The following is a 27534-nucleotide window of genomic DNA, read 5'->3' as shown; positions in this document are numbered from 1 at the left end:
CGGAAAATCTGCACAAGACAGAATTGCACCCTGAGATTCACTCCTGTGTTGAAGGGGGCCCTTGTTTGTCCCTTCTGAATGATGTTTGTCCCTTCTGAATGAATCATCGGAGAATGAGAATGTCTAAAAATTAGAACTATGCTGTGAGGAGACTTTGGGGGATAAAAGTTTAGAAATTTGGGGGAAGCTCCAAATAAGTGTTCTGAATAAATTGTATTTGAAATAGAGATAATTGGAATTGATGCATCTTTTTTTTTTTTTGATGCATCTTCTTGATTTTTTTTGATGGCAGAGTATCTGTTTTTCTTCTCCTTTTTGGGGACATAAGATCAGTGGGGACACATATGACACATAGGTTTGTTTTTGTGTTAAGTATTTTGTGCAAGAATTTAGTTCTGCCCAGAATAGACTTTGCAATATGTATTAGGGGATTTGGGGAAATGAACACAGTAAAGATAGCTTGTGGCCTCATGGGGCTTGAACCCTCCACTGAAAGTAGAGAGGGTTGATTTAGATTTCTTATTTGGCTGAAATTTGTGGCAATTCCAACAGCGGTTGGCTGGAAGGTGCTTTCTTTCCTGGCTATGGAAGGTTTTTCCTAAGTACACGAACAGTGTGAGATATTGTCTCAGGTCCCTGATATTAAGCAGTCTGCACCTCTTTGAGGTCATCCAATAATTTAGATTTCTCATGCATCCCAATTCGGGCTTCCCAGGTAGCTGAGTGAGTGGTAAAGCATCTCTGCCTGCAAATGCAGGAGACACAGGTTCGATTCCTGGGGTCGGGAAGATCCCCTGGAGGAGGACATGGAAACCGACTCCAGTATTCTTGCCTGGAGAATCCCATGGACAGAGGAGTCTGGTGGGCTACATACAGTCCATGGGGTTGCAAAGAGGTGGACCTGACTAAGTGACTGAGCGTGCGTGTACATACACACCCATGAATGCCAACTCAGATGGCTTTTTGTTAGATTTCGTGGGCAGAGGCTTGCGATGAGAGTTCTTGGGGAAAGCTGAGGGGAAGGGTTGGAGCTTCCTGAATATTACCCAGGCTTTGGTTTAATGGTGATTTTAGGTTGAGGGAACGCTGTCCCTTCTCCTGGTTTCATGCAAAGCCATGTCATGTTCTGTGCCCTGTTTCTCTTAGGCCTAATGTCTGTTGTGCTAAATAGCAAAGGAACATGAAGTTAAGTAAGCTTCACCTTAAACCTCAAAGAAGTTCCATTGCAAACTGGAGCTATCGTGGGAGTTATTGCCAAGTTCTCATCTGCTTCTTGCAAAATTTTGGACAAACAGGTTGATATTTATATGTAGGTCTTATAAACCCTGGACTGCTAGGATGTCCAGGGCTGCAAATATTTGCCCAGGTTTTATACAGACAGTCTGTTAACGATATCTGTGGTCTCAGAGAGTAAACAACTTCCACATGGACTTCTGTGCGAGACTGGCATGGCTGGTGGGGCCTGTGTGTGAACCCAAGGCCCGTGTGTGCCCCTCTTGTCCTCTACTGCTTGGCCAGCTGTAGGTGTTCTGTGCTCTGGAGATTTCACTGTTGACAGCCCTGTGCTCTGACTCAGGGTGGCAGATACTGTTTTTAGTAGAACCCAGCCAACTAGTATCACATTGCACATACTAAAGCAATCTGTCTGCAGCTGTCTCTGAATTCATTTGCTAGCTGCACTTTGAGACCAAAGTTAATCATAGAGCTGAGTTAAATTCTGTCATGGGTCAGGAGAGAAAGGCCAGCCGGCTATTTCTGGTGGGTCTATTTTGGCGTGTCTTCTACTGCTCATCATTGGACTGCCATCTCTGAGGCATCAGAAAGGAGAACCTCTTCGGTGGGTGGCTCTGCAGACCAGCAGTATTGCCGTCACCTGGAGCTTGGGCGAAATGTACTCTCAGGTCCTGCCACAGGCTTAGTGAATCAGAATCTGTATTTGACCAAGGTCTCCACGTGATTGAAATCCATGGGGCTAGGCCAGGCTCCTCTTGTCTTCTGCTTCGCTGAAGCAGGTTCTGAGGGTGGAAGAGGAGAGCGTGGAGAAGGTGTGCTCATCATGGTTTTAAGGTCTGGGTCCTGTGTGTGAGTCACACACAGCCCTTTTATCTCCCACATCACATGGTCTCACCTAGCTGCAGGAGGCTTGGGAAATAGAGTCAGACCATGTAACAGGAGTAAGAAAAGGAAGGATCAGACTCAGAAATGGGCAAAGCAGTAGATAAGCTGAGCTACGCTGTGGATGGAGTTCAGCTGTAAACTTTATGCCCAGCTTTCTTTTTGTTACTCCTTTTATTTTTTTCTTAACTCATTATACCAAAAGATTTAAAAAAAAATATGCTCATTGCTGATGAGAGGAAAAGATTAATTTTATTGCTAAGCTCATACAACACCAATATTATCATTGGGTGACTCACTTTCACAGAGGAAATAACCCAACATCTACGACTGATGTAAGATGTGGATTTCCCCCTAGTCTTCCCTTCCCTGTCATGATGGAAAATGGCAAGCATATATACAAAGCAGAGGGAGCACCCATCTGTGAGTGTCAGCAAGTGGACCGCCTCATGGCAAATCTTGATTCAACTCACTTCTGACTCACTTCCTGTCCTAAACATGAACTGTCCTTTTTTTTTTTTTTGCAAGTCTGGTGAGTGAAGAATGCTGTTATGGGTTGCATTGTGTCCCTGTAAAACTTATGTGTTGAAACCCTAGTGCCCAGGACCTCAGAAAGTGACTGTTGTTTGGACATTGGGCCTTCAAAGAGACGATTAGGTGAAAATTAAGATGTTAGTGTGGGCACTAATCCAATATGACTGGTGTCCTTGTAAGAAGAGAAATATTGGACACTAGTGATGAATATGCATAGAGGAAAAGGGCCTGTGAAGACGCACAGGAAGTGGTCGTCTGTAAACCAAGGGGAGAGACCTCTGAGGACACCAACTCGGCCGGCACCTTCATCTTGGACTTTTAGCATCCAGAACTGTGAGCAGCTTCCATAATCTTAAGTCACATAGTCTGTGGCGTTTTGTTGTAGCAGCTCTAGAAAACAAAGAATAAATGGTATATGGAATACAAATGGTACACCTACCGTTGCTGTGTTTCTTTTCCTTTTTAAAGGAAGAGCACTGTAACCTACTTTTCTTAATAAGTCTCTGTACACATTTGTTTTACAAGTCTTTGCAGGAAAGGGTCAATATGATTATATACACTCATACAGACCTGCTAAATTATCACATTGTATATCATCTCGCTTCATATTTTTGTTTTTGCTCTGTGTCATGCAACAGGCACAGAATATTAGAAAAACAAAGCCATAGCTTTAGAGAATTATTATAAACTTAATACCTTGTAAGTTAACCAGGTCATGAAAGAAGGTTCTGCCAGCTCTGCTTGCTACCCTCCAGTATTCTATTCCAGTCACAAGCCCTTCCCTTTCCTCAAAAAGAAAATTCAGCTTCAAACTCTTCAGGGTCTATATTTAACTTTTCATCAGTGTACCTGTAATGTATTTATTTTTTTAGTTTGAGTTTTAGTTAGTCTGCATACTCTGGGTTCACATTCTGCCTCTTTTTGGAATGCAGTATAATTTACTATAGGCAGCACCTTTTGGTAACTAGCACAGATCCTATATTTTTAAAATAGCTCTAAAATATTCTAGCATGTTAGCATATTTTAGCAATATATCTGTTTTGGGGCACTTGCAATTTGGCTACTTTCTAAGGAAGTATTTAAAGTATAATCATCATATCTGGACTGATTCTTTAATTCCGAACCATATAACCCATTCATCCTGAAACTACAGATGAAAATGCGTATGTCCGCCCCAGGTGCTGGTCTGTGCACTGGGGAGAGAAAGTGCTGGCCTTCTCCCCCAAGCTTCAGAGCTTAGCTCTGTGGAGTAATTTCTAAAAGTTAAATTTCTGAGGCAAAGGATACACTGGCTTTGTATTAATAGCTTTAATGAAACCTATCTGGATGGTTTTAAAGAAAAATTGGATCGATTTGAAATATGCCAATGCTGTAATTGGGTCTATGTTGACTTTGGAGGGAAAAATAAAATTGGGTCTGGCATGATACCTTCGAATTATTCTGATTCCCAACAAGGCTGATGTTTCCCCAACACTGATTACTGTTGGGTTTCCTGAACAGGTTGACTGTTTCTCCCTCTGTCGTGGACCCTTGGGCTTCCCTGTTGGCTCAGTGGTCAAGGATCTGCCTGCCATTACAGGAGATGATCCCTGGGGATTTTATCTCTGGTCAGGAAGATCCCCTGGAGAAGGAAATGACAACCCACTCCAGTGTTCTTGCCTGGGAAATCCCATGGACAGAGGAGCCTGGTGGGCTACAGTCCATGGGGTCACAAGGAGTCGGACATGACTGAGCGACTCAGTAACGGGCTCCTTAGCAGTGAGGCAGGGCCCAGTCTTCTCCTCACAGGTGTGCCTGACTCAAGTCCTTCTGCTTACTAGTGTGGTCCCTGGTGCTTGGAATTCATCAAGAGCTTTTCTCCTACCTCCTGCCAGTTACCGATCTCCATTTCCACCACTGTGTGGAGGCTTAGACCTCTTCCACTCCTGAGCTACTGGTCAGTGGTGGCCGGACTGGTAGACATGAGGGGTCACCAGTGACGGAGCCCTGTGCATCCCCTTTCAGCAGCTGGTCTGCTAGGCAGTATTTTGAATTCTTTGCCCATCCTTTCCTCAGGCATCCGCCACAGGTAGATTCTAAGGTGAGGGAGAGATCTTTGACTTAACCCATTGTAAGCTTCCTCAGGCCAGGTACCTCAAAGCATGAGTTTTTGCTTCTAGTCAATCATTTAACTGACCTTGGCGTCTTGGGCCTGTTTTCCTCTCTGGGGCTCTTGGACTGCACTTAGGTTTTTCCAAAGAGGGTTCTAGCTCTCACCTCCTATGATCTAACAATCATTTACCACCGCCCATCTTTCCTAGAAAGACAGTTCTCCTTGTGGTTCGTGACCAAATCCACAAGAAGTGCTTGCTTAAAACGCAGATTCTTCGTCTCCACCCCAGTTCTGGGGAGTCGGAACCCCAGTGAATGGGGTCTGTGTCTATTTTGAAGAAGCTTCTCAGGTGATTTCATTGTAGATTAAAATGTGGGAAGTCTATCCTAGAGCGTGTGGCCACCAGGCAAGAGGAGAGAGCTCTTAAAACATTCCTAATCTCTTCCTTCAGAGTTGGCAGAAGTGTTCATAGTGACGGAAATAGGTCTAGGACCTCAGTTGTGTGTCAGCTGAGGGAAGGACAGCAAGGTTGTGGGAGAAAGAGGTGGTCAAAGCAGGGGGAGCCAGTTGGTGAGCAGACCTCTCGGCCAGCAGAACGTTTCCTGAGGTGTGAGCTGATAATGTGTGATCATAAGCTCTAGGGAAGAGTCCCCCTTAACGCTGAAGTCTGGCCCCAACTCCCTGGAGCTGACCCAGGCCTCACAGGTGAAGGGCATGTTCCTCCCCAAGACTGCCCTCTTTTCAGAAACCAGCTCTCAGTCCCGAGGTCCCCAGGCCACCCTCACTTTTGACCAATTGGCTACAAATTTAGCGGTTCCCACCACCCCCTCCTGTTCACTAGTTCATCGAAACAACTGAACACTGTTTTGTTCTGGCAAACAGATTCAAACTGGAAGGCTGAGGTTTGAGAGGGTCCTAATCTCTAGGCTTCCTTGTCTTACCCCAGTGGAAACAGGTCGTGTCACCTCCCAGCACATCAGTGTGTCATGATACTCAGAGTATGGCCAACCAGGAAATCACCCCCAGAGTTTCTATTGGGGATTCATTATGTATGCATTACGAAATGGACCGCTGGGTATGTGATTGATCTTATCTTCAGACCCCCCTCTATGAAGATCAGACTGAAAGCATGTGACTCACAGGCGCAGCCTTCTAATTCCATGGTTGGTCTTCCTGGTATGGCGAGCCCCCATCTTGAATCATCTGTTAGCATAACCTTTAGGGGGTCAGGCATGAGTCACCTTGTTAGCAAAAGTCATCAGAGTTCACACTAATGTTACTTGGAAAATTCCATGGACTTAGAGGAATGAGGACAAGTAGCAGTCACAGTCTTTTTTTTTTTTAGCTTTATTGAAGTAAATTGACAAAATTGTAAGATATTTGCTTTACAGTTTGAGTTGATAAATGTATGCATTGAGGAAAGATTCCATCAAGTTAACTAATACTGGTATATCGTTCACCCCATGGTTACCTTTTTTGGGTGAAAACATGTTAATTCTACTTTCTTAGCAAATTTCAGTTGTACAATATACTGTTAGCAACTGTATTCACCATGCTTTATATTAGACCGTCAGACCTTATTCATCTTAGAACTTGAAAGTATGTGTACTTTTACCAGCTTTCCCTTCTTATTCCCAGCCTCCTTCCAAGCCCCTGGCAACCACTTTTCTTTTGTTTCTTTAAGTTTGACTTAAAAAAGATTCTGCATGCAGTATTTGTCTTTCCCTGACTTACTTCACAAAGAAAACATAATGCCTTCTAGGTACATCCATGTTGTCACAAATAACAGGATTCCTTTTTTAAAGGCTGAATAATATTCCGTTGTTTTTATGTGTGTTGGGGTGAGTGTGTGTGTGTGTGCGCACGTATGCATGCATGCCTACACGTGTATATTAGTATCAGTTTCTTTATCCATTCCTTTGTCACTGGACGTGTAGGTCGTCTCCTTGCCCTGAGTGCTGTGGTTAGTGCTGCAGTGACCCTGGGAGTACAGGTATCTCTTTGAGATAAAGATTTCATTCCTTCGGATGTTTACCCCAAAGTAGGATTGCTGGCCTGTATGGTAGTTCCATTTTTAACTTTTTGCGGAACCTGCATACTGTTTTCTATAGTGGCTACACCAGTTTACATTCCCACCAACAGTGTATGAGGGTTCCCTTTTCTTTATATACTCTCTAACACTTATTTCTCGTCTATTTTGGTGACAGCCATTCTGACCAGTGTGAGGTGATATCTCAAAGTGGTTTTGATTTGTATTTTCCTAGTGATTGGTGATACTAAGCATCTTTTCATGGGTCTGTGGGCCATCTTTTTACTTTCTTTGAAAAAATGTCTATTCAGATCCTTCACCTGTTTTTTAATCAAGTTTTTTGTTTGTTTGATATAAGTACAGCTACTCTGCTTTTTTTTGTTTCTGTTTGCATAAAATATCTTTTTCCATTCTCACACTTTTAGGTTGTGTAAGCTGAAGTGACTCATATACAGACAACATAAGATGGGTCTTTTTTTTTTATCCATTCAGATACTCTGTGTCTTTTGGAGAATTTAGTCTGTTTACATTTATAGGAATTACTTATAGATGTGGGCTTACTGTTGCTATTTTGTTAACTGCTTTCTGGTTGTTTATATTTTGTACCTCATTCTCTTGCCCTCTGTGATCTGATGCTTTTCTGTAGTGTGCCTCTGACTGCACGCATAGCTGGTTTATCCGTACAGGCTGTTTCAGGCCCAGGTCCCTGTGTTGTATTTAGTTGTCATATCTCTTTAGTATGCTTCAATATGGAATGACTCCAGTCGCTCATGTCCTTGACATTTTTGAAGAATACAGACCATTATGGTGTAGACTGTTCTTCAATTTGGGTTTGTCTGATATTTCTTCATAGTAGGAATACTGAGAGAATACAGTACTCAGTAAATCTTATGCACCTGCCCTCCACTTGCCTCATTTCTGGATGGTAACTTTTGTCACTTGATTAAGATGGTGTTTGCCAGGTTTCTCCATGTATTAAATAATTTACCAGCTGAAGCCACTCCCCTCTGCAGTGTCATTAGAATACAGTAAAGCAGTTGATTTTTTTGGGGGGAGGGGGGTCTATCCTACAAATCTGATATAATGTGTATTTGTTACTTCTCTACCTGTGTTTTTCCCCTCTTTTGTTAGCTGTTTGCATCATGACTAACAGTTCAATGAGCCATCTATTTCTTACATTTTGTTTTAATGAGAATGAACATAATGTAATGTGTCTTGCTCATGAGCAGAGTTGCTCATAGATATAGTTTTTTATACATTATTATATAGAACATATATTACAGAGTTTTTAATATGTCACTGGCATGCTGATCTTAAGGAATTTAATTAAGAATTAATTTGAGGACTTCTGGTGGTCCAGCAGTTAAGAATCTGTGTGCCAGTGTCAGGGACATGGGTTCGATCCCTGGTCTGGGAAGATTCCACCTACATGCCATGGAGCAACGAAGCTCATGTGCCACAACCCTTGAGCCAGTGTGGCAGCTTCTGAAACGCACGTGCCTGGAGCCTATGCTCTGCCACCAGAGAGGCCCAGGTACACAATGAAAAGTAGCCCCCGCCAGCCACAATTAGGGAAAGCCCTTGTGTAGCAACGAAGACCCACTGCAACCAAACTAATGTTTAAAAAAAGAAATTAATTTGATATAGAGTTACTATTTCAGTTTATATTACATAGGATAATAAAATAAGTTGCAGCATTTTTAAATTGATTTGACTTTCTAGGGTTAACCAGTAATAGGATGTTGAATTTTAAACTGATTGTTGATTCACCTGGGTTATCTCTATGGTAGTCTGGTTCAGTTCAGTCCAGTCACTCAGTTGTGTCTGACTCTTTGCGACCCCATGAATTGCAGCATGCCAGGCCTCCCTGTCCATCACCAACTCCCGGAGTTCAGTCAAACTCATGTCCATCGAGTCGGTGATGCCATCCAGCCATCTCATCCTCTGTCGTCCCCTTCTCCTCCTGCCCCCGATCCTTCCCACCATCAGAGTCTTTTCCAATGAGTCAACTCTTCCCATGAGGTAGCCAAAGTACTGGAGTTTCAGCTTTAGCATCATTCCTTTCAAAGAACACTCAGGGCTGATCTCCTTTAGGATGGACTGGTTGGATCTCCTTGCAGTCCAAGGGACTCTCAAGAGTCTTCTCCAACACCACAGTTCTAAAGCATCAATTCTTCGGCAGAGCTCCAGAATTAGGACCAAGCAGAGGACAACCAAGATTAGTGTTACTAGAGGAAAGCTTCAACATCAAGTTGAATCTAATTTATTTCAGTGAAGCTACATGAATTAATGAAGTAAGTGTATTGGTCACACCTACTTAATATTTCAAAGTCAATGCCTAAGTACTCTCGTTGCCTTCCACAGTCCATTGTCTACAAAATGGCTTAGAAGATTCCACAATTTCCTGTTACTTTTCTTTGTGGCTCAGCTGGTAAAGAATCTGCCTGCAGTGCAGGAGACCTGGGTTGGAAGATCCCCTGGAGAAGGGAAAGGCTACCCTCTCCAGTCTTCTGGCCTGGAGAATTTCATGGACTGTATAGTCCATGGGCAGAGAAGGCAACAGCACCCCACTCCAGTACTCTTGTCTGGAAAATCCCATGGATGGAGGAGCCTGGTAGGCTGGGGTCGCTAAGAGTCAGACACGACTGAGCGACTTCCCTTTCACTTTTCACTTTCATGCATTGGAGAATGAAATGGCAACCCACTCCAGTGTTCATGAGCGACTTCCCTTTCACTTTTCACTTTCATGCATTGGAGAATGAAATGGCAACCCACTCCAGTGTTCTTGCCTGGAGAATCCCAGTGACGGGGGAGCCTGGTGGGCTGCCGTCTATGGGGTCGCACAGAGCCGGACATGACTGAAGCAACTTAGCAACAGCAGCAGCAGCATAGTCCATGGGATCGGGAAGAGACGGACATGACTGAGTGACTTTCGCTTCACTTCACTTAAGGATAAGTCAACATTTTTTTTCTTATTTAAATAATTCTTTCAGTATTTTAAGTTGTAGCTTGATCAGTAATATAGACACCACTTTAAGTGTTGACAACAGAACACAGATAATTAGTTAGTGAGGAATGCACAAAAGCTCTCAGAAATTATAGGCTATCACACTTAAGATTTCAGCTGCCCCTGCAATCAGGGAGCAATTTGAAGATTGGCTGAAACTGGTAAAGAATCTGTCTGCAGTGCAGGAGACCTGGGTTCTATTCTTGGGTAGGGAAGATTTCCTGGAGAAGGGCATGGCAGCCCAATCCAGTATTCTTGCCTGGGGAATCCCATAGACAGAGGAGTCTGGCAGGCTACAGTGCATAGAGTCACACAGAATCATAAACAACTGAAGCGATTTAGCATGCATGCACAAAGAGGGGACTTGCGTGGCAGTCCAGTGGTTAAGACTCTAAGCTTTAAATGCAGGGGGCATGGGTTTGGTCTCTGGTCAGGGAACTAAGCTATCCCTGATGCCATGCAGTGTGGTTTAAAAAAAAAAAAAAAACCCAAACCCCACAGAACCTCAGATTTGTTATCGGTTGAAGCCAATTGTCAAAAAAGCAGTAATGACTTCACCTCCCTTCATCCTGTTATACTCCATGGAAATACTTTTTGTTGGTTTTGTTTTTCTGGAAGGCTTCTTTCCTTGTCCTCTAGTCTCCTTAGTGAATGCCAAGTGATTCTTCTGAACTCGACTCAAACTTTGTTCTCCTAGAAATACTCCCTAACCTCCCTCTAGCAAATGGTTGCCAGACCTGGCTGATGATTGGAACTGTCTAGTGGGGTCTTTAAGAAGACCACCCCTTGGGTTCCGTCTTGGTTCACTCTGATTCATTCATTTGGGATGGGGCTCTGGGTACCTGTTGGTCTTTATTTAAAAATAACCCAGTCTGAGCTTGTGATTTTGACTTCACTGTGGTTGGGACTGTTGGTATAAATACCAGAAGTGTGTCAAAGCACACTCTATGGCAGGGTGTTGAACTTGAGCCAGCATCAGAATCACCTGGAAGGCTTGGTATAGTATGGATGGCTGAGCCTTACTCAGCGTTGATCATGGTTGGGACTGAGAATTTGTTTTTCTGATGAGGAGTTACAGGATGCTAATCTTTTTACTCTGGGGACCACAGTTTGAGAACCTGTTCTGTACAGAAGATGCGTAAGCTGGGGGTTTGATCCTTTTATCCCTACTGCAAAAGCCAAGAAGCAGATCCTGTGTGCATAGCTCAAAACCTCACTTGCCACTTCATATCTTAATGATATGTTAACGTTGATCCCTTGTTCCCCAGCCTTAACTGCTGGAGGACAATTGAAAGTGTTAGTTGCTCAGTCGTGTCCGACTCTTTGCAACCCTATGGACTATAGCCCACCAGGCTCCTCCTGTCCATGAAATTTTCCAGGCAAGAATCCCAGAGTGGGTTGCCATTTCCTTTTCCAGAGGATCTTCCCTATCCCAGGATTGAACTCTGGTTTTCTTCATTGCAGGCTGATTCTTTATCATCTGAGCCACCACTAATAGTGATGTGTTTATGTCATCATCCTTGATTTGTTGGCTAAGGGCCTCCTGCCAGTATCCTGTGGCTACTCTCTGGGGCCAACCTTTGAAGAAAAGTTCTACCCCTTTTCCAGAAAGATGGTGGGGCAGTTGTTCTGATCCAGGAGATTTTGCTACCCAGGTATTGTCGCTGTAGGTTGTCACAATTTGGGGTGAGGAGATACTACTGGCATCTGGAGGAAATAGTCCTGGGATAGTGCTCACCCTCCTACAAAGCACAGAAGTGCCTCCCACAGGAAAGAACCATGCAGCCTGAGATGTCAGCATTGCTGAGCTGGAGAACTCCTGCCTAAGAGGAAACAGTTCTAGTGAGGTGGTCGGTTTAGCTGCCTAGTTGTGTTCAACTCTTGCAAACCCATGGACTACTGTAGCCCACCAGACTCCTGTGTCCATGGGATTTGCCAAGCAAGAATACTGGAGTGGGCTGCCATTTCCTCCTCTGGGGATCCTCCTGACACAGGGATCGAACCAGGGTCTCCTGCATTGCTGTTGGATTCTTTACCCCCTGAGCCACCAGGGTCTTACTGTGAGATCTTTCTGCGTGCCTCTCACTTGTCCCTCCCTCCAGCCCCTGCTTTTAGACTCGCTGACCCAGGTCTCCCTATTTCTGTAGCCCCCTTGCCTCACCAGCCCTGCCCAGGCTGGGCCACAAAAGCCTCCAGTAATCAGGGCTGGCAGAAGCTGCAGGGAACATTAACCAGTGGTTAATAATTCGCCACAGCTAAAAGTGCTTTAAAATGCATAATTTGTTCAACAATAAATGACTTACTTGAGTGGGTTGAGGGCACTTGAATGATTAAACTGGCCTCAGCAGACCTACACATTCCCCTCTCATCAAGAGACGTAGAGAGCGTGTGTGAGTGCTCTTCGCCGCTGTTTCTCCACCAGACGGTCATCCATTCATTTACTCTGCCGAGTTCTGAATGACTCACTTGGTGCCAGGCCCAGTGAATTGCCAGGGATCGACTGGGTCCTGCCCTCATGGAGCTCTTATTCCAGCGAGGAGAGGGACAAAATACATAAGTGCATTATTTTTTTCTCTCAACAAATAGATTGCAGTAAAAGGGTAAAAAGAAAGCTGGAAGAAGGAAATAGAAAAGCTGGATCTGCTTTTGTAAACAAGGCAGTCCAGGCCTTTCTGTGGAGGCAGCAATTGGCTTGAGACCTGGGAGAGAAAAGGTGTTAAGTAATCATGGGGGAAATGAGAAAAAATGTCTATTCTCAGGAAGGGGCACAGCAGTCAGGAGCCAGGCGGGCTCTTGGAAACACAACAGGTCAGCATGGCTGGAACACTGCATAAAGGGGCTGGACACTGAGCAAAGGGACTGAGTACTGAGCAAAGTGGGGTGGTGAAAACCTGTAAAGGTCATAGCATGTCTTTGCTAATTTTTCCTTTCATTCAGTATTGATTTTCTTTCTTTTTTAAATTATTTTTAAAAATTTATTTATTTTAATTGGAGGCTAATTACAATATTGTGGTGGTTTTGCCATACACTGACATGAATCAGCCATGGGTGTACATGTGTTCCCCATCCTGAACCCCGCTCCCACCTCCCTCCCCACCCCATCCCTCAGGGTCATCCCATTGCACTAGCCCTGAGCATCCTGTCTGCTTTTCTTTTTTTTTAAATGCTCCACAAGTTACTGTAATTTCTGGGAAGATGTGCCAATGTTTCTGGGGCTTTGTGTACTCCTGGGGCATCCGTGAGCCCTCCTGAGAGTGTGGGCCTGCCCAGAGAGGTATTGCCCTTTATAGCTTAAGTACTTGGCTTCTTTTACATGTCACTTCCTTCTCACTCTGTGGGAAACAGCTGACCCAGAGTGGCCACCTAATGTGAGGGGGGGAGGGACGAAAGCCCTCAGAGGAGGTTATTACCATGCGGCTTAGTGTTCACTGAGCTTCACTGTGTCCCAGGGGCCGTGCTGGTCACGGAGTCTGTGAGGCCGTCTGCCCTCAAGGGAGCCCCAGTCTGTTATGGAGATGGTGGCCCTAAGAGCGTTGCTGTCCACACCAGTGTTGTTCAGACATAACAACCCATTAGTGCAGCTGGGAAATTAATTTAATCAATTTCAGCTGGTATTTCTTTCTTTTTAAAAACAATTTAAAAAGTTTGTGGTAAAATATGCAGCATGATATGTACCACTGTAACCATTTTCAAGTGTACACTTGAGTCGCAGCAATGATGTTTCACCCTGTGCAACTGTCATCAACATCCACAGGATTCTTTTCATTAGTAGCGATGGAATGTACCTATTACTCTGACTACCCATTCCCCTCCCGTGATCCCCTGGTGGTCACCATCCTGCTGTCTCTCTCATTTTGATTCTTTTGGATACAGCATATAAGTTGAATCATACGGTGTTCTCAGTGTGATGGCTTATTTCACTTAGCATAATATCCTCCAGTTTCATCTGCGTTGTAACCTGTGTCAGAATTTCCTTTTTTCAAGGCTTAGAAATATTCCAATGTGGGCTTCCCTGGTGGCTCAGTGGTAAAGAATCCACACCTGCCGATGCAGGTGAGCCGAGTTCGATCCCTGGGTCAGAAAGATCCCCTGGAGAAGGAAATGGCAACCCACTCCAGTATTCTTGCATGGGAAATCCCATGGACAGAGGAGCCTGGCAGGCTGCAGTCCAGGAGGTAGCAAAGGAGTCAGATATGACTTGGCTACTAAACAACAAAACAATACTCTAATGTATGTGCGTGTCACGTACCAGAAAACATGTACCACATTTTGGTACATTTCATCATTGTCCTCTTGGGTCACTTTCACCTTTTGGATACTGTGAGTAATGCTTCTGTCATTATAGGTATACCGCCTGGCATTTATTTTGTAATGAAGTAGGATAGAATAGAAAATATCAGGGGACATGTGCCCATAGCATGGGCAGACCCAGAGCACTGATGAAGCCCGAGGTGCAGCTTCGCGAGCTCTATGAGCCTACATTAAGCTAAATGCACCAACGTTTATTTCCCACAGACTGATACACTTTGAGCAATCTGTGAAAAGCATCAAGATGACCCTCAGTTCTGTAGCCTTGGGTTAGGCGGGTCCTTTTGACTAAGAAAATGTGACTTCATGTTCATATATATTTAATTCAGCTTCTGGAATTGTTCTTTGACCTAAGTAAGGTAGTTTCTTTCCTATGCTTTGTGGTTTCTCAAATCCCAATGAAGAGCCATCAAAGCCTTGCTTGGGTAGGCAGTCATACTCCCTACTGTCAGCGGGGATACCTGGAACTTGGAACCAAAGCTCTGTCTTTCCTCATGGGGGGAGAACTTGAATAGTTTGGAAGGAAGCGCTTGATTGGAACAGGCCCTGAAAGCCTGATATTCAGAGGCGAGTCAGCACCAGGCACTCAGGAGCTCAGGGGGACTTTGGTGATGACGGAGTCCTGTATCTAGTGGTGGCCTTTCATGCTGCACTAAGTAGATAAGGTTGATCACCTGCTGGATGTGAGGTCCCTTACTTGTTAGTTCCAACAAGCACTGTTTTAATCCCTTCAAAAGCTTGGGAGGTGGCCAGCGTGAGTATTATTTTACTCGTGATTCCTTGTTTTATTCTCATTGTTAACTGAATTGTGTCCAAATGTGTCAAAATAATTTTTTTCTTTTTTTTGAGAAGGGGATTAGGGTAGTTACCATGCACGATAGTTGTAGATTCTCAGTGTTGGTTGTAGTGTGGGAAAAAATGTTGGGAAGGTATGTGGTGATAAGACAAAGGACCCTATGAAGATGAGAAAGGCATGGATTAGCCAGTGGCAAGAAAAGGGAGTCAAGAAGGCCAGGGATGAAATAGAAAAGGCCTGGAAGCTGTGAGGCCGGAAGGTTTTGCCGGCCCCACAGGCTGGGAGGACCCTGGTGGGCCCCAGGACAGAGGATGTGCAGGGAGCTGGAGAACCTTGGGGAGGGAGGGGTACACAGCCTGTACTATCACTTAGCTTAGCACAAGGATGAGAAAATGGATTCTGAGCAAGTTTTAGGAAATGAAGAAAGTTAAAGAAGAAGAAAGTTAAAGAACCTCCTGATGAAAGTGAAAGAGGAGAGTGAAAAAGTTGGTTTAAAGCTCAACATTCAGAAAACTAAGATCATGGCATCTGGTCCCATCACTTCATGGCAAATAAATGGGGAAACAGTGGAAACAGTGACAGAGTTTATTTGGAGAAGGGGGCTCCAAAATCCCCACAGATGGTGACTGCAGCCATGCAATTAAAAGACACTTACTCCTTGGAAGAAAAGTTATGACCAACCTAGATAGCATATTGAAAAGCAGAGACATTACTTTGCCAACAAAGGTCTGGCTAGTCAAGGCTATGGTTTTTCCTGTGGTCATGTATGGATGTGAGAGTTGGACTGTGAAGAAGGCTGAATGATGAAGAATTGATGATTTTGAACTGTGATGTTGGAGAAGACCCTTGAGAGTCCCTTGGACTGCAAGGAGATCCAAGCAGTCCATCCTAAAGGAAATCAGTCCTGAATATTCATTGGAAGGACTGATGTTGAAACTGAAACTCCAATACTTGGTCACCTTATGTGAAGAGCTGACACATTTGAAAAGACCCTGATGCTGGTAAGGATTGAAGGCAGGAGGAGAAGGGGATGACAGAGGATGAGATGGTTGGATGGCATCGCTGACTCAATGGACATGAGTTTGAGTAAACTCCGGGGGTTGGTGATTGACAGGGAGGCCTGAAGTGCTGTGGTCCATGGGGTCACAAAGTGAGACACGACTGAGGAACTGAACTGAACTGAAGAAAGGAGAGAAGGTTCTAGCTTGAGCATTGCCAGTCAAGTATGGCTAATTGGATTTGGCCAAGGGCCACTTGGGGAAAGCCAGGGTGATGACATGTTTTGAAGATAGCTCACCAGCAGCGTGGGTATTCTGATGTCATTCTGGATGGATTCCAGTGTTGTCTGTGCCAGGCACCGTGGCACGCGAGGCTCATGGATAGTCCATGCAGTGTGTGAGTAGTCATTGCCACGAAGGAGGTGTGCTCTCTGGGACAGTGAGGAGTAGATGCTGCTGCTGGGTAGAGATACTGGTGGGAGGGGAGGAACGGGTATCCTTGGTGGGGAGGACCACTCTTGGAGGAACTGGATTGGAGGGAGGGCTTACTTGGCAGAGATGGAATTGTTGAGCAAACGCTGTCAGTGACAAATTGGAGTCAGGGTGTGAATTGACTCAAGTCTCCCTGTCTAGCTCTTTTGTTCAGGTGGGGAGACACACTTTAGCCTCCTGTCAGTCAGCCATGTGATGGGAGTGAAAACCTTCACCCCTTGATGGTACCCAGAGGGCTCGGCTTGGCTTTTTGAGATATGATATGGTGAAGGGCTTGGTGAGGGTCCTTAAATCAAGAACCGTGGGGAAATAAATCTGCCTAGTTGAGCACCGTCATCTCTTTTTTGCTGGGGCTTACATGGGAATTAGTCAAGAGCGTTGCCGTGGCGATGGCTGTTCTTTGTCTGACCAGACTTGGTTGTGTTCAGAGCATCACTGACCGTTTCAGTTGATCTCTCAGCAGCCCAGGTGAGTGTTGTTATCTCCAGGTGTTATCCCCATTTGCTGGAGGCCATTGTCGAGAAGTTCTATGGCAAGTTGAAGTTCCTGCAACGAGAACATCATTACATTAAAAAAAATTGTGATAAAGGCATGCAACAAAGAATTTTGCCACCTTGACCATTTTAAAGCATACGGTTCAGTAGTGTGAAATACATTCACATTGTTGTACAGTCAGTTTCCAGTACTCTCTTCATCCTACATTCATGTGTAATTAAACAATAACTACCCACTCCCATCCTGCCCCTGGCAGCCTTCGGGCCACTTGGTTTCTCCCTGAATTTAAGTTCTTCCTGTCAGTGGAATCCCGCCGTATTTGTCCTTTGTGACCACATTACTTTACACTCCCACCAGCAGTGTGCAAGAGTTCCAGTTTCTCCACATCCTTCCCAACACTTATTATTTTCTTCCACTCTCCTCCCTGCCTTCCCTCCTTTCCTTCTTCTAATAGCCATCCTAATATATGTGAGATAGCATTTCATTGTAGTTTTCATTTGCATTTCCCTGATGAAGCGATGTTGAGACTCTTACCCCGAGACTCTTACCCCGGGGCAAGCAGAGTTTTAAAGAGGGCCTTTCAGGGTTACGTCCCAGTGCTAATTCCCTGAGCATTTTCTGTAGGGAATGCTGCTGCTGCTGCTGCTAAGTCGCTTCAGTCGTGTCCGACTCTGTGCGACCCCATAGATGGCAGCCCACCAGGCTCCCCCGTCCCTGGGATTCTCCAGGCAAGAACACTGGAGTGGGTTGCCATTTCCTTCTCCAGTGCACGAAAGTGAAAAGTGAAAGTGAAGTCGCTCAGCCATGTCCAACTCTTTGAGACCCCATGGACTGCAGCCTCCTAGGCTCCTCCATCCATGGGATTTTCCAGGCAAAAGAGTACTGGAGTGGGGTGCTATCACCTTCTCCGTGTAGGCAATGACTGTAGGATGAAGGGCCAAGCATGTTTCAAACTTGTGTAGTGGTTATGCTTACAGATCTATACTTTTGTTTTGGAAGGAAATTGAGACCTAGAGATATTAAGGGTCATGGAGATGCTGAACTGGAGGGGATGAAGTGGAGGGAGGCCATAGTTGAGACCTGGGGTCTTCAGGACCATTCATTGCTGGGACTGGAATCCTGGACTGGGGTTCTTTAGAGATGCCAGGAGGCCAGGGTGAGCAATACCTGAAGCTCAGTCTCTCTTATGGCTTCTTTGATAATTGAAAGACATTTCATTTATTCAACAAAGAATTCTTGAGCATCTCTTTACCTATATTATGCTGCTGCTGCTAAGTCACTTCAGTCGTGTCTGACTCTGTGCGACCCCATAGACAGCAGCCCACCAGGCCTCCCTGTCCCTGGGATTCTCCAGGCAAGAACACTGGAGTGGGCTGCCATTTCCTTCTCCAATGCATGAAAGTGAAAAGTGAAAGTGAAGTTGCTCAGTCGTGTCCTACTCTTAGCAACCCCATGGACTGCAGCCCACCAGGCTCCTCCATCCATGGGATTTTCCAGGCAAGAGTACTGGAGTGGGGTGCCATTGCCTTCTCTGTGTATTATGCTAGGAATAACGCAATAAATAAGAGAAATGTGGTCTCTGCTTTCATGGGTGATTATCATCTGGCTTTGGAAATTTCCTTACCCTGTCAAAATCAGTAGATGATATTCATCTTTGGGCTGTCTTTGCATATTAATCATCATTTAAATGATACATAATTGGTTTGAATAAGGTCTTTTAGTCTTTTGTACAGTTACTGTTTTTTCCATCAATAATAAGTAATTTGTAGAGGGATAATTTGAGACTATGTAAATATCATGATTCACATTAAACTTTCACACTAGTTTTAACTTCTACTGATCATTTTCTGACTCTATTGTTCCCTCTATATTTGTTTCTGTTGTAGAATGCAGGCTTTCCCTTCTCCTATTTATGAAGCAGTAAAGAGTCATGGATTTTTTCATTATTAATGGGTTATCACTTATTGACACTTACTTAATATCCTAGTATCCCAGATTTGGCTAGCATGAGTACCTCAAGCTGGCTTCTTTGTCCTCTGGACACATGTTTATGATTCCTTGAGCTGTTTATTTTATGAGGCAAGTTGTCCCTGGCTTATCTTACACTTTCCATGCCTGTTGGTCTCAGCCTATCAATAGTGATGCTGTTGCTGGGAATGCCTGGGGCTCTGCTCACCTGGGCCCATTCTTGTTACAGCAGCCCCCACAGACATTTTCCCCATTGGAGCCCATGCTGTGGCTGGACTTGTCCTTGTGGTTCTTGACTATGACCATCAGGGAACTTTGAAATGGCAAAGTTTATTATGCACATGTCCTGGAGGGTACAAGGCATGCCTAGGGCCACACAGCAAGGTCCTAGGCAGAGAGCGAGATGGATCATGAACGAACCTGGACCTGTGCTTCTGTCTTGTTGGGGTCAATGGCTGGGTACCTGGGGTTTCCAGTCAGTATCTGTTGGTAACTAAAGACATGAGTGAGAATTAAAGTATAGGAACGGAGAAATAAGAAGTCTGTTATCAGGAATCAGATGGTCTGTTAGCAGGTCAATTAGAGCTTTCTGAAAAAGGGAACTTCAGGAGTGGAGTGGCCTGGCTCCTTATCTAGTTGTGTAGGTGGCCTGTGTTTATTCTAGCTGAAGTCTCCAAAGTGAGTGTCTCCAAAACATAATGTCAGGCGCTTGCATTATGACCAAAAAAAGCTAATTGTCAGCTGCTAATACATATTGTCAGCTGCTTTTAGTACTTTCCTGGTGGCTCAGTGGTAAAGAATCCACCTGCCAATGCAAGAGACTCAGGTTTGATCCCTGGGTTGGGAAGATTCCCTGGAGACGGGAACGGCAACCCACTCCAGTATTCCCCTGGAGAATCCCATGGACAAAGGAGCCTGGTAGACTACAGTCTATGGGGTCACAAAGATTCAGATATGACTGAGTGACTTACAGTACATATGGCAGCAACATTGGAATCAGCCATTGCTTCAGGGAACCCTGGCTCCTCTTAGAAAGAATATTAAAAAGCAAAGGTCTGGGTGAAGGGGGCCAAGAGGCAGAAACTTCAGGTACAAATAAGTCAGGGAGACATTCAGCATGGTGACTATTGTTGCTAATAATGTGTCACATATTTGAAAGTTGCTGCGAGTTGTCCTTAGAAGTTCTTCTCAGAAACGAACAAGTTGTAATAATGTATGTTAAAAAACCGAAACACCAAGGTCTGGGGGCTTGAATGATCTTTGGTACCAGTGTGTCATTGCTTCGAGGGTGTCTCACCATGTAGAGTTAGGGACTACGTGTATATGTGTCTGTGTTTTTCCCATATTTCTATATATTTAAAACTGAAAGTGAAAGTGTTAGTCTCTCAGTTGTGTTCAACTTTTTGTGACCCCGCCATAGACTGTAGCCCATCAGACTCCCCTGTCCATGGAATTCTCTAGGCAAGAATACTGGAGTGGGTATTCTGTCAGGATTCCCTTCTCCAGGGGATCTTCCCGACCTGGGAATCAAACCTGAGTCTTCCGCATTGCAGGTGGATTCTGAGCCACCTGGGAACCTATTTCTGTAGACCTCTTTTTAAAAACAAACAAACAACAAAGCCTGTCAGAGTCGGAATCTGATTAGACAAAGATGTGTACTTTGGATATATGTCATTCTCCGTTTCTCTTAATTTTTCACAGGTGGCTAAACCCCTTGTTTAAAATTGGTCACAAACGGAGATTAGAAGAAGATGACATGTACTCAGTGCTTCCAGAAGATCGCTCCCAGCACCTTGGAGAAGAGCTGCAAGGGTGAGCACAGACAGCAGGGAGAAGGGGAAGGACAGTGAGAATTTTCACGTGTGGCTGAAGGTGTGGGGTGGAGGTGGGGGTTGCGGTTTGCCTTCCTCTGGGTTCTTCTGAGCCTCCTCTCCTGACCCTGCACACTCACCCCCTCAGGCTGACCCTGGGCTCAGCCCACTTTGGAGGGCTGAGCCCTGTACGTTTGTGGACGTGGAGGGAGCCCGCAGTCATGGCCCTGCAGGCCGATCTCTGTCCCTGGAGGTGGGGTCCCTGGAGGAGGGAGTCTGCCCTCTGAGCTGCTCATGGTGCTGAGAATCCAGCAAAACTTGGCAGGGGCTCTCCCCTCAAGGTGCGTTTTTCTGGTGCTTCAGTCTGCACCGCTCATCTTTCAGGAGCCCTGTGAGCAGCTTGCCCGCACCTGTGGGGCAGCCACAGAGCGCCCTGTGGTAAAGGCTTATCTCCCACCCCGCCCCTCCCCTGCGTTCCCTGTGGTGGACACCTGTTGTTTATTGTGTTTTGTTTCTCATCGCAGGTACTGGGATCAAGAGGTTTTGAGAGCCGAGAAAGATGCACGGGAGCCTTCTTTAACAAAAGCAATCATAAAGTGTTACTGGAAATCCTATGTAGTTTTGGGAATTTTTACATTAATTGAGGTAAAAGCTTTTACATACAGTGCATTGCTTTTCAGTGTATGTGGTTCAGTACTGAGATGGATGAGACCTGTGGGAGAGAGGTCACAGGATACAATGTGTCTGAAAACTTGTCTGTGATGTAGTCAGTGGTTGATGTATCTTTAGAATAGACAGATGCTTAAAGTACTGGACCTCCGGGGATTATTATTTTCCTTTTAACTGATTAAAACAGTGTTATGGAAAGATGACACTGAAAAGGAGAATTTTATGCCATGTTAGAGTGTTCTTGGTGTTCAGTATGAATGCTAAGAGTGGTCCTTGATCAAAAGAAGATCCTACAACCTCAAAGAATGTGTACCCTGTGGTTTTGAGGAAGTAAACTTGGATCCGAGCCCAGAATGCATGCGTGTGCACTCAGTTGCTGAGTCATGTCTGACTCTTTGGGAAACTTTGGCCTAGTAGCCCTCCCGGCTCCTGTGTCCATGGAATTCTCCAGGCAAGAATACTAGAGTGAGTTCCCATTTCCTTCTCCAGGGGATCTTCCTGACCCAGGAGTTGAACCCACATCTCTTGCATTACAGGCAGATTCTTTACCACTGAGCCACTTGGGAAGCCTTGATCCTAGAAGACATTTTACAGGCACTCAGCAAATGATTGTTAACTTGCCCAGGTCACATCTGATAAATGGTTTCCTAAGAAGGGATTGTCGCTTCTCCTCTTCTTGTGGAACAGAACCCAGGGCCCTGCATCTGGGCAGGAGCTGCTAGAACTTCCAAGAGCACACTTTTCCCCAGGAGGGTGCCCCCTCCCCACGGGCCCGGTCACCCAGGTCAGATCCCTGCTGTGGGGAGGAGCTCCAGCTTCACCATGACTTCTGTGCACCCTCCATGCTCTTTTCTTTTCTTTTTTTCCCATGCTGTTTTCTATCCCTGACTGTGGGGCTGGTCTGCTGGTTGAAGGGGGATCCTGGTAGCCTGGCATTGGCAGAGGGTAGAGGAAGGAATGTACAGGGCAAACCAGAGTAGAAAGCCATTAGGTCAGTGACCTCCATGACCCTGAAGATCCTGGGTCAAGATCCCCCAGAGGACAGTCTACCTGGGGACACAGTGCCGTCAGCCCCCTGTTCTGGCTGAGCCTGCTGGGGGTCTGCTGCAGACCCCCCTGGGTGGCTCGTGCTTTCCGTGGTTCCTTAGTGCTGCCTTAGGGACACGGGCGGCCTGTGAGTGTGTGAGGGCTGGAGGGATGGAAGATGCAGTTGCTGTGAAAGGGGTGTTTTAGGTGGAGAAGGTGTGAGTTGTCCTCAGTCCATCATGTTGGGGTGAGGTGATAGGCCAGGTGGCAGGTGGGCGGCGTGGCTCTTGTTTAAAGGCTGAGCTGAACTGAAGGGCACTGCGGGCAGTGGGCAACTGGGCAGGTAAAGTCCACCCCACACAACTGGAGAGACAGAGAATCTGTCAGCTCCCAGGTGACTGAGTGGTCCTGGGAGGTTTAATTCTTGATGACCAAAGGTGGGTTGGCCTTTGCTACAAGTGAATGAGCTTGTGACTATTCTGATGACTTTAAGTTCTAAACATCCATCCACGCTGTTATGAAACCATTCCAGATCAGCTCCTTGAGATGGACCAGGGAAAAGGTGGAGGTCATAGATAGTGGCTGTGTTAGGACGTTGATAATCTGCACAGAGGTGGAATCTTCTTTGTTGTTTTTTTAGTACATGTGCTAAGTTGCTTGCTAAAAGCTGATATCCCAGTGAATCTGGGAATGCATCTGTTCAGTGAGAGTGAGAACCCCAGGTCAGTTACCAGAGTGTGGAGAAGTTTTCCTGTTCTGGTGTCTGAATACACTTTCCCACATGCAGGGTGTGTTCCAGGCCTGAGGTCTTAGGGTGGGAACCAGACAATCTCTGGGAGGGTAGCAGATTAATCAGGTGAAACTGGGCTTCCTCCCAGGAGGGAGATTTCTTGATCTTGCTGTGTTGCGACCTTGGTGGTTTAAAGCATAAAACTAGACAGTGGCCTGTATTCCCTTGGTGACTGTTCCTATATTCCTAGGTGACTGGCATACAGTGCTAACTCGAAATTTGTGTCCTTGGGACACTGGTAGAACTGGTAAACTCTTAGTTCTGATGCATTGGAATTCAGGGAGTTCAGGACCATTGAAGCTTAAGAAGTTTGTCGTTGTTGGCAGTCAAAAGAAGTTTGAAATCCAGCACAAACATTCCTCTTTTCCTTGACTTGCCTTTTGACACACTGCTGTTTTGGAGAAATTAGAAATCATTTCTTATGACGAAGCTAGTAAGGATCTGATTTTAGAACTCATTTTCAGGTACTCTTTTGTGTTTTCAGTGATTAAAGCTACTGAGAAAAGTGCAATGAACGTTAGTTAAATAATTGATTTTATGAAGCAGCTTTCCGGTTTTTGATCTTCTATCTATGCTGCTTGCTGATCTATGTTAGATACTGGAAGATCTAAACTCAACCCAGGATTTTATAAAATGCAAACATGTTTTCTGTGTGACCTGCAGCCCTGTTTTGGTTCATCTGGTGCACAGAATGCTGCATGGATCATCCATGATTCCCACGCAGTGTGCTCTGATCAGCCACAACACAGGCAGGGCCTTCCCTTGAACTACTGGCAGCAGCACCAGTGGGAAGAGGCAGGGTGATGCCAGTCCAGGGCGAGGCATTTAGGGTTCGGATTTCAAAACCATGAAAACCTCTCTCCTATGAGTATTAGGAGTGACTTTAAGGGTTCGAGGAGCTCTTGCAGGCTGATGCTAATTAGAACAGAACAGAACAGCCAATGAGTTCCCAGCACGCCTGGCCTCTGTGTGTGCCTTCATGGGGACCGCAGGTGGGGAGGACAGGTCTCTGCCTGCCCAGGGCCCTCAGGGTGGAAAGGAGGGGCCTGAAACCTCTGCCTAGACCAGAGACACAGAGACCACCTCCCCAGGTCATCAGGGCTTCGCACTGACAGGTGAGGTCTCCACTGCTGGTGTGTAAGTGGGGTGACCTCAGAGAGCCAGAGTGGGTTCACGCAGTCCCTTCCCCTGAGAGGGGAGGAGTGGCCAGGGTTTATGTACTCTTTCTGGGAACCTTAGAAATGGCCTGGCCTTGTCCTGTCACTTGGTCTTTGTTCAAGGCCGTTTTTGCTGGTTGTCTCTGTTTTAGGTGGAAGCTGTAGGAACACGCACATATTTGTGTACGTTTTCACTTTGGAGCTCAGCTGATGGGCAGGAAGTAAACAGAATGTTCTGCGTCCCACAGTGGGCTTTGTGCCTCAACTCAGGGCTGGTTTCCCAAGAGCTGAGTGGTCTTTGCATTTATTTCCCAACCCTCCTTCCATGTGTCCCTCACTTCTGCTCCACCCAGGAGGCTGAGGAGTGGCTGCTGGTGGCAAAGAAACTTTGGGGCTGGAGTAACCCCTGAGGACTACACTGCAAGAGAGAGGAGGAGGGAGCATTGAGCAAAGCAAGACAGGAACCTGCAGAGCAGACTTGCTGTGTGCACCCTGCGGGTTCTTAAGAGCATCATGAAAGTCGCACAGTCGTGTCCGACTCTTCAACCCCATGGACTATACAGTCCATGGAATTCTCCAGGCCAGAATACTGGAGTGGATAGCCTTTCCATTCTCCAGGGGATCTTCCCAACCTAGGGATCAAACGCAGGTCTCCCACACTGCAGGTGGATTCTTTACCAGCTTAGCCACAGGGGGAGCCCATTAATACTGGAGTGGGTAGCCTATCCCTTCTCCAGCGGATCTTCCCAACCCAGAAGTTGAACCAGGGTCTCCTGCATTGCATGCAGATTCTTTACCAACTGAGCTATCAGGGAAGCCCCTCTTAAGAGCATAGCACTAGCCATTAGGTGTTATTAATATCCACAGTGATGACCTTGAGGCCTAAATGAGGGGAATGCTTTTCAATCGTTTTTGTTTTTAAAAACATACGTTGATTTTTATTATAACAATTTTTTTTCAATTTCAGAATGGTAGACTTACAATATTAGTTTCACATATATAACATAGTGATTAAACATTTCTGTACGTTACAGAATGCTCACCCTATTAAGTCTAGTTACCCTCTATCACCATACAGAGCTCTTCCAATATTATTGACTATATTTCCTATGCTGTACATTACATTTTCTTGCCTTTTTAATTTTACACCTGTAAGACTGTACCTTTTAATCTCCATCACCTATTCTACGCATCCCTTCAACCTGTTTTCTTTTTGAAGTCAGGAAGTAGGTAACTTATTTTTACAAGACTGCATTTATAATGGATCAGATTCCAAAAATCTGGCTAGAACTGATACTTTTCATTACTGTCCATAAGAGTGAGCTTTTATGAATGACTTTTCTCAAGAGTTCTTGTTCTGCTATGATCGCCTGTGAGCAGTGAAGAGTTGTCCAAGCTGTTTGAGAAACCAGCCTCTGCCAAAACCAGCCTCTGCCATTAAGAATACAATAGGTCTCTTCCTGGAAGTTATGTATAGTAAAGTGATCGGAGTTTACATTTGTTTTGATTCTAGTTTAAGAGCACTCTGAGCTGTTGTAACTCATTTAGTTGTCCCAGGATTTCTCCGAGGGAGGCAAGGCAGGTATTTCCAACGATGAGGACCTGGGGGTGCAGGAGGGCCCAAGAGGGGCCTGGGTCATGTGATTCGCAGGTGGCCAACCTGGTTTCTGAAGCACAGTGTTTTGATTCCTAGACCAGTGTTCTTTGTGTTCTGTCCTGAGATTTCCTCTCCTTCCACAGCCTCCACTGAAGAGTCACAGGTTTAGTTGCTAAGTCGTGTTGTACTCTTGCAACCGCATAGACTGTAGCCCACTAGGCTCCTCTGTCAATTGGATTTCCCAGGCAAGACTGGAGGGATTGCCATTTCCTTCTCCAGAGGATTGAACCCAGGTCTCCTGCATGACAGGTGGATTCTTTACCGATTGAGCCACTGGATCACAGAGCCAAGACTTTGTTCTGACAACAGCTTTGTACTCCTCTTTCTGTTGCTTCCTGCAGTGTGGGGTTTTCTTTTTCCCTGGAGATTTTAAGGAACATTTCAAAAAATAGAAGAATAGAACAAGGTCGCAGAATGCGTTACCCTAGAATCTGCCTTTTTGGAGTAAAGACTATTTTGAGCTGACTTTTTTGAGACGTAGACACAGGAAAGAAATCTCCATTTGTAAGGGCTTCTTCTGCTCTGTACCTGAAAGAGAGTGTTGGCCCTGAAACACAAAAGCATTTTGTCAGTGGAGAATGGATTTGCATAATGAATCCAACTCTATCTTTCTGCTTTGTTTATTCTGGGTTGCCTATTAACTTCTCATGAGCCCCCCCCTCCTGCGCCGTACCCTTTAGCTGGAATGTCAAGACCTGGGTTCATATGGGTTTTTCTTTGAAAGTATGATAGATCTCATGGAATTCTGATTAAAACCCTTTGTGGTTCTTGTAAATCATTCACGATAGGTCTGTTATCCCCCCAGGCTCAGCTGCCTTGACACTGTAGGACAGGAGGATCGCAGATGCTTATGTGGGGTTAGTTTCTGCATCCAGAATCTTCCAGGGAGAGAGGGGACTTCAGTCTCCATTCCTAATTTGTTGTGAGTTTTGGGGGTCTTCCCTGAAAGCTCAATTGGTAAAGAATCAGCCTGCAATTCAGGAGACCCCGGTTCAATTCCTGGGTTGGGAAAATCTGCTGGAGAAGGGATTAGGTACCCACTCCAGTATTCTGGCCTTGTGACTCAGCTGATAAAGAATCTGCCTGCAATGTGGGAGACCTGGGTTTGATCCCTAGGTTGGGAAGATCCCCTGGAGAAGGGAACAGCTATCCCAGTCCAGTGTTCTGGCCTGAAGAATTCCATGGACTCTATAGTCCATGGGGTCGAAAGGAGGTGGACACAACTGAGCAACTTTGACTCACTCACTCAAACCAGTTTCTGGGGGCTGGGCTACAGGCATCGGAGCTCTCAGCTCCTCTTGGGTGATGCACTCAGGATGAAGTCCACTGTGTAACGGAGGAGTGAAAACTGATAGAATGGAAGACTGATGGTTTAATTTCCCCAGATTCACTGCTTTCCCTCTTAGCTCTGGATCTTTCTCAAGTCCAGCATTGTTATCTCCTCAGTTTCTAAAGATTAGCTGCCTGTTCATTTTCCCATAAGCTCACCCACTTACTTCCTTCTGTGTTAGATGGTTTCTAGTTCCTGTGTTTTCTTTTTTTTCTCATGAATCAGAGATAACAGACTTGGGCAAGAAATGTTTAAAGCAG

General features: G+C 45.4%; 1 protein-coding gene across 4 annotated transcripts in view; it reads left to right on the top strand.

The window, feature by feature from the left end:
* The window catches only part of LOC109566910 (ATP-binding cassette sub-family C member 4), a 184461-nt gene that overhangs the window by 17369 nt on the left and 139558 nt on the right, over nucleotides 1-27534 (top strand). For all 4 annotated transcript variants that reach the window (XM_019971636.2, XM_019971635.2, XM_019971634.2 and 1 more), the window contains exons 2-3: nucleotides 20536-20646; nucleotides 21170-21290. In XM_019971636.2, the coding sequence (XP_019827195.2) occupies nucleotides 20536-20646; nucleotides 21170-21290 (232 nt within the window). The remainder of the gene's footprint in view (nucleotides 1-20535; nucleotides 20647-21169; nucleotides 21291-27534) is intronic.

Source organism: Bos indicus, chromosome 12, assembly GCF_029378745.1.
Source record: "Bos indicus isolate NIAB-ARS_2022 breed Sahiwal x Tharparkar chromosome 12, NIAB-ARS_B.indTharparkar_mat_pri_1.0, whole genome shotgun sequence".
In the NCBI taxonomy this organism is placed as follows: domain Eukaryota; kingdom Metazoa; phylum Chordata; class Mammalia; order Artiodactyla; family Bovidae; genus Bos; species Bos indicus.
This window is presented reverse-complemented; position numbering and strand designations above follow the sequence as displayed.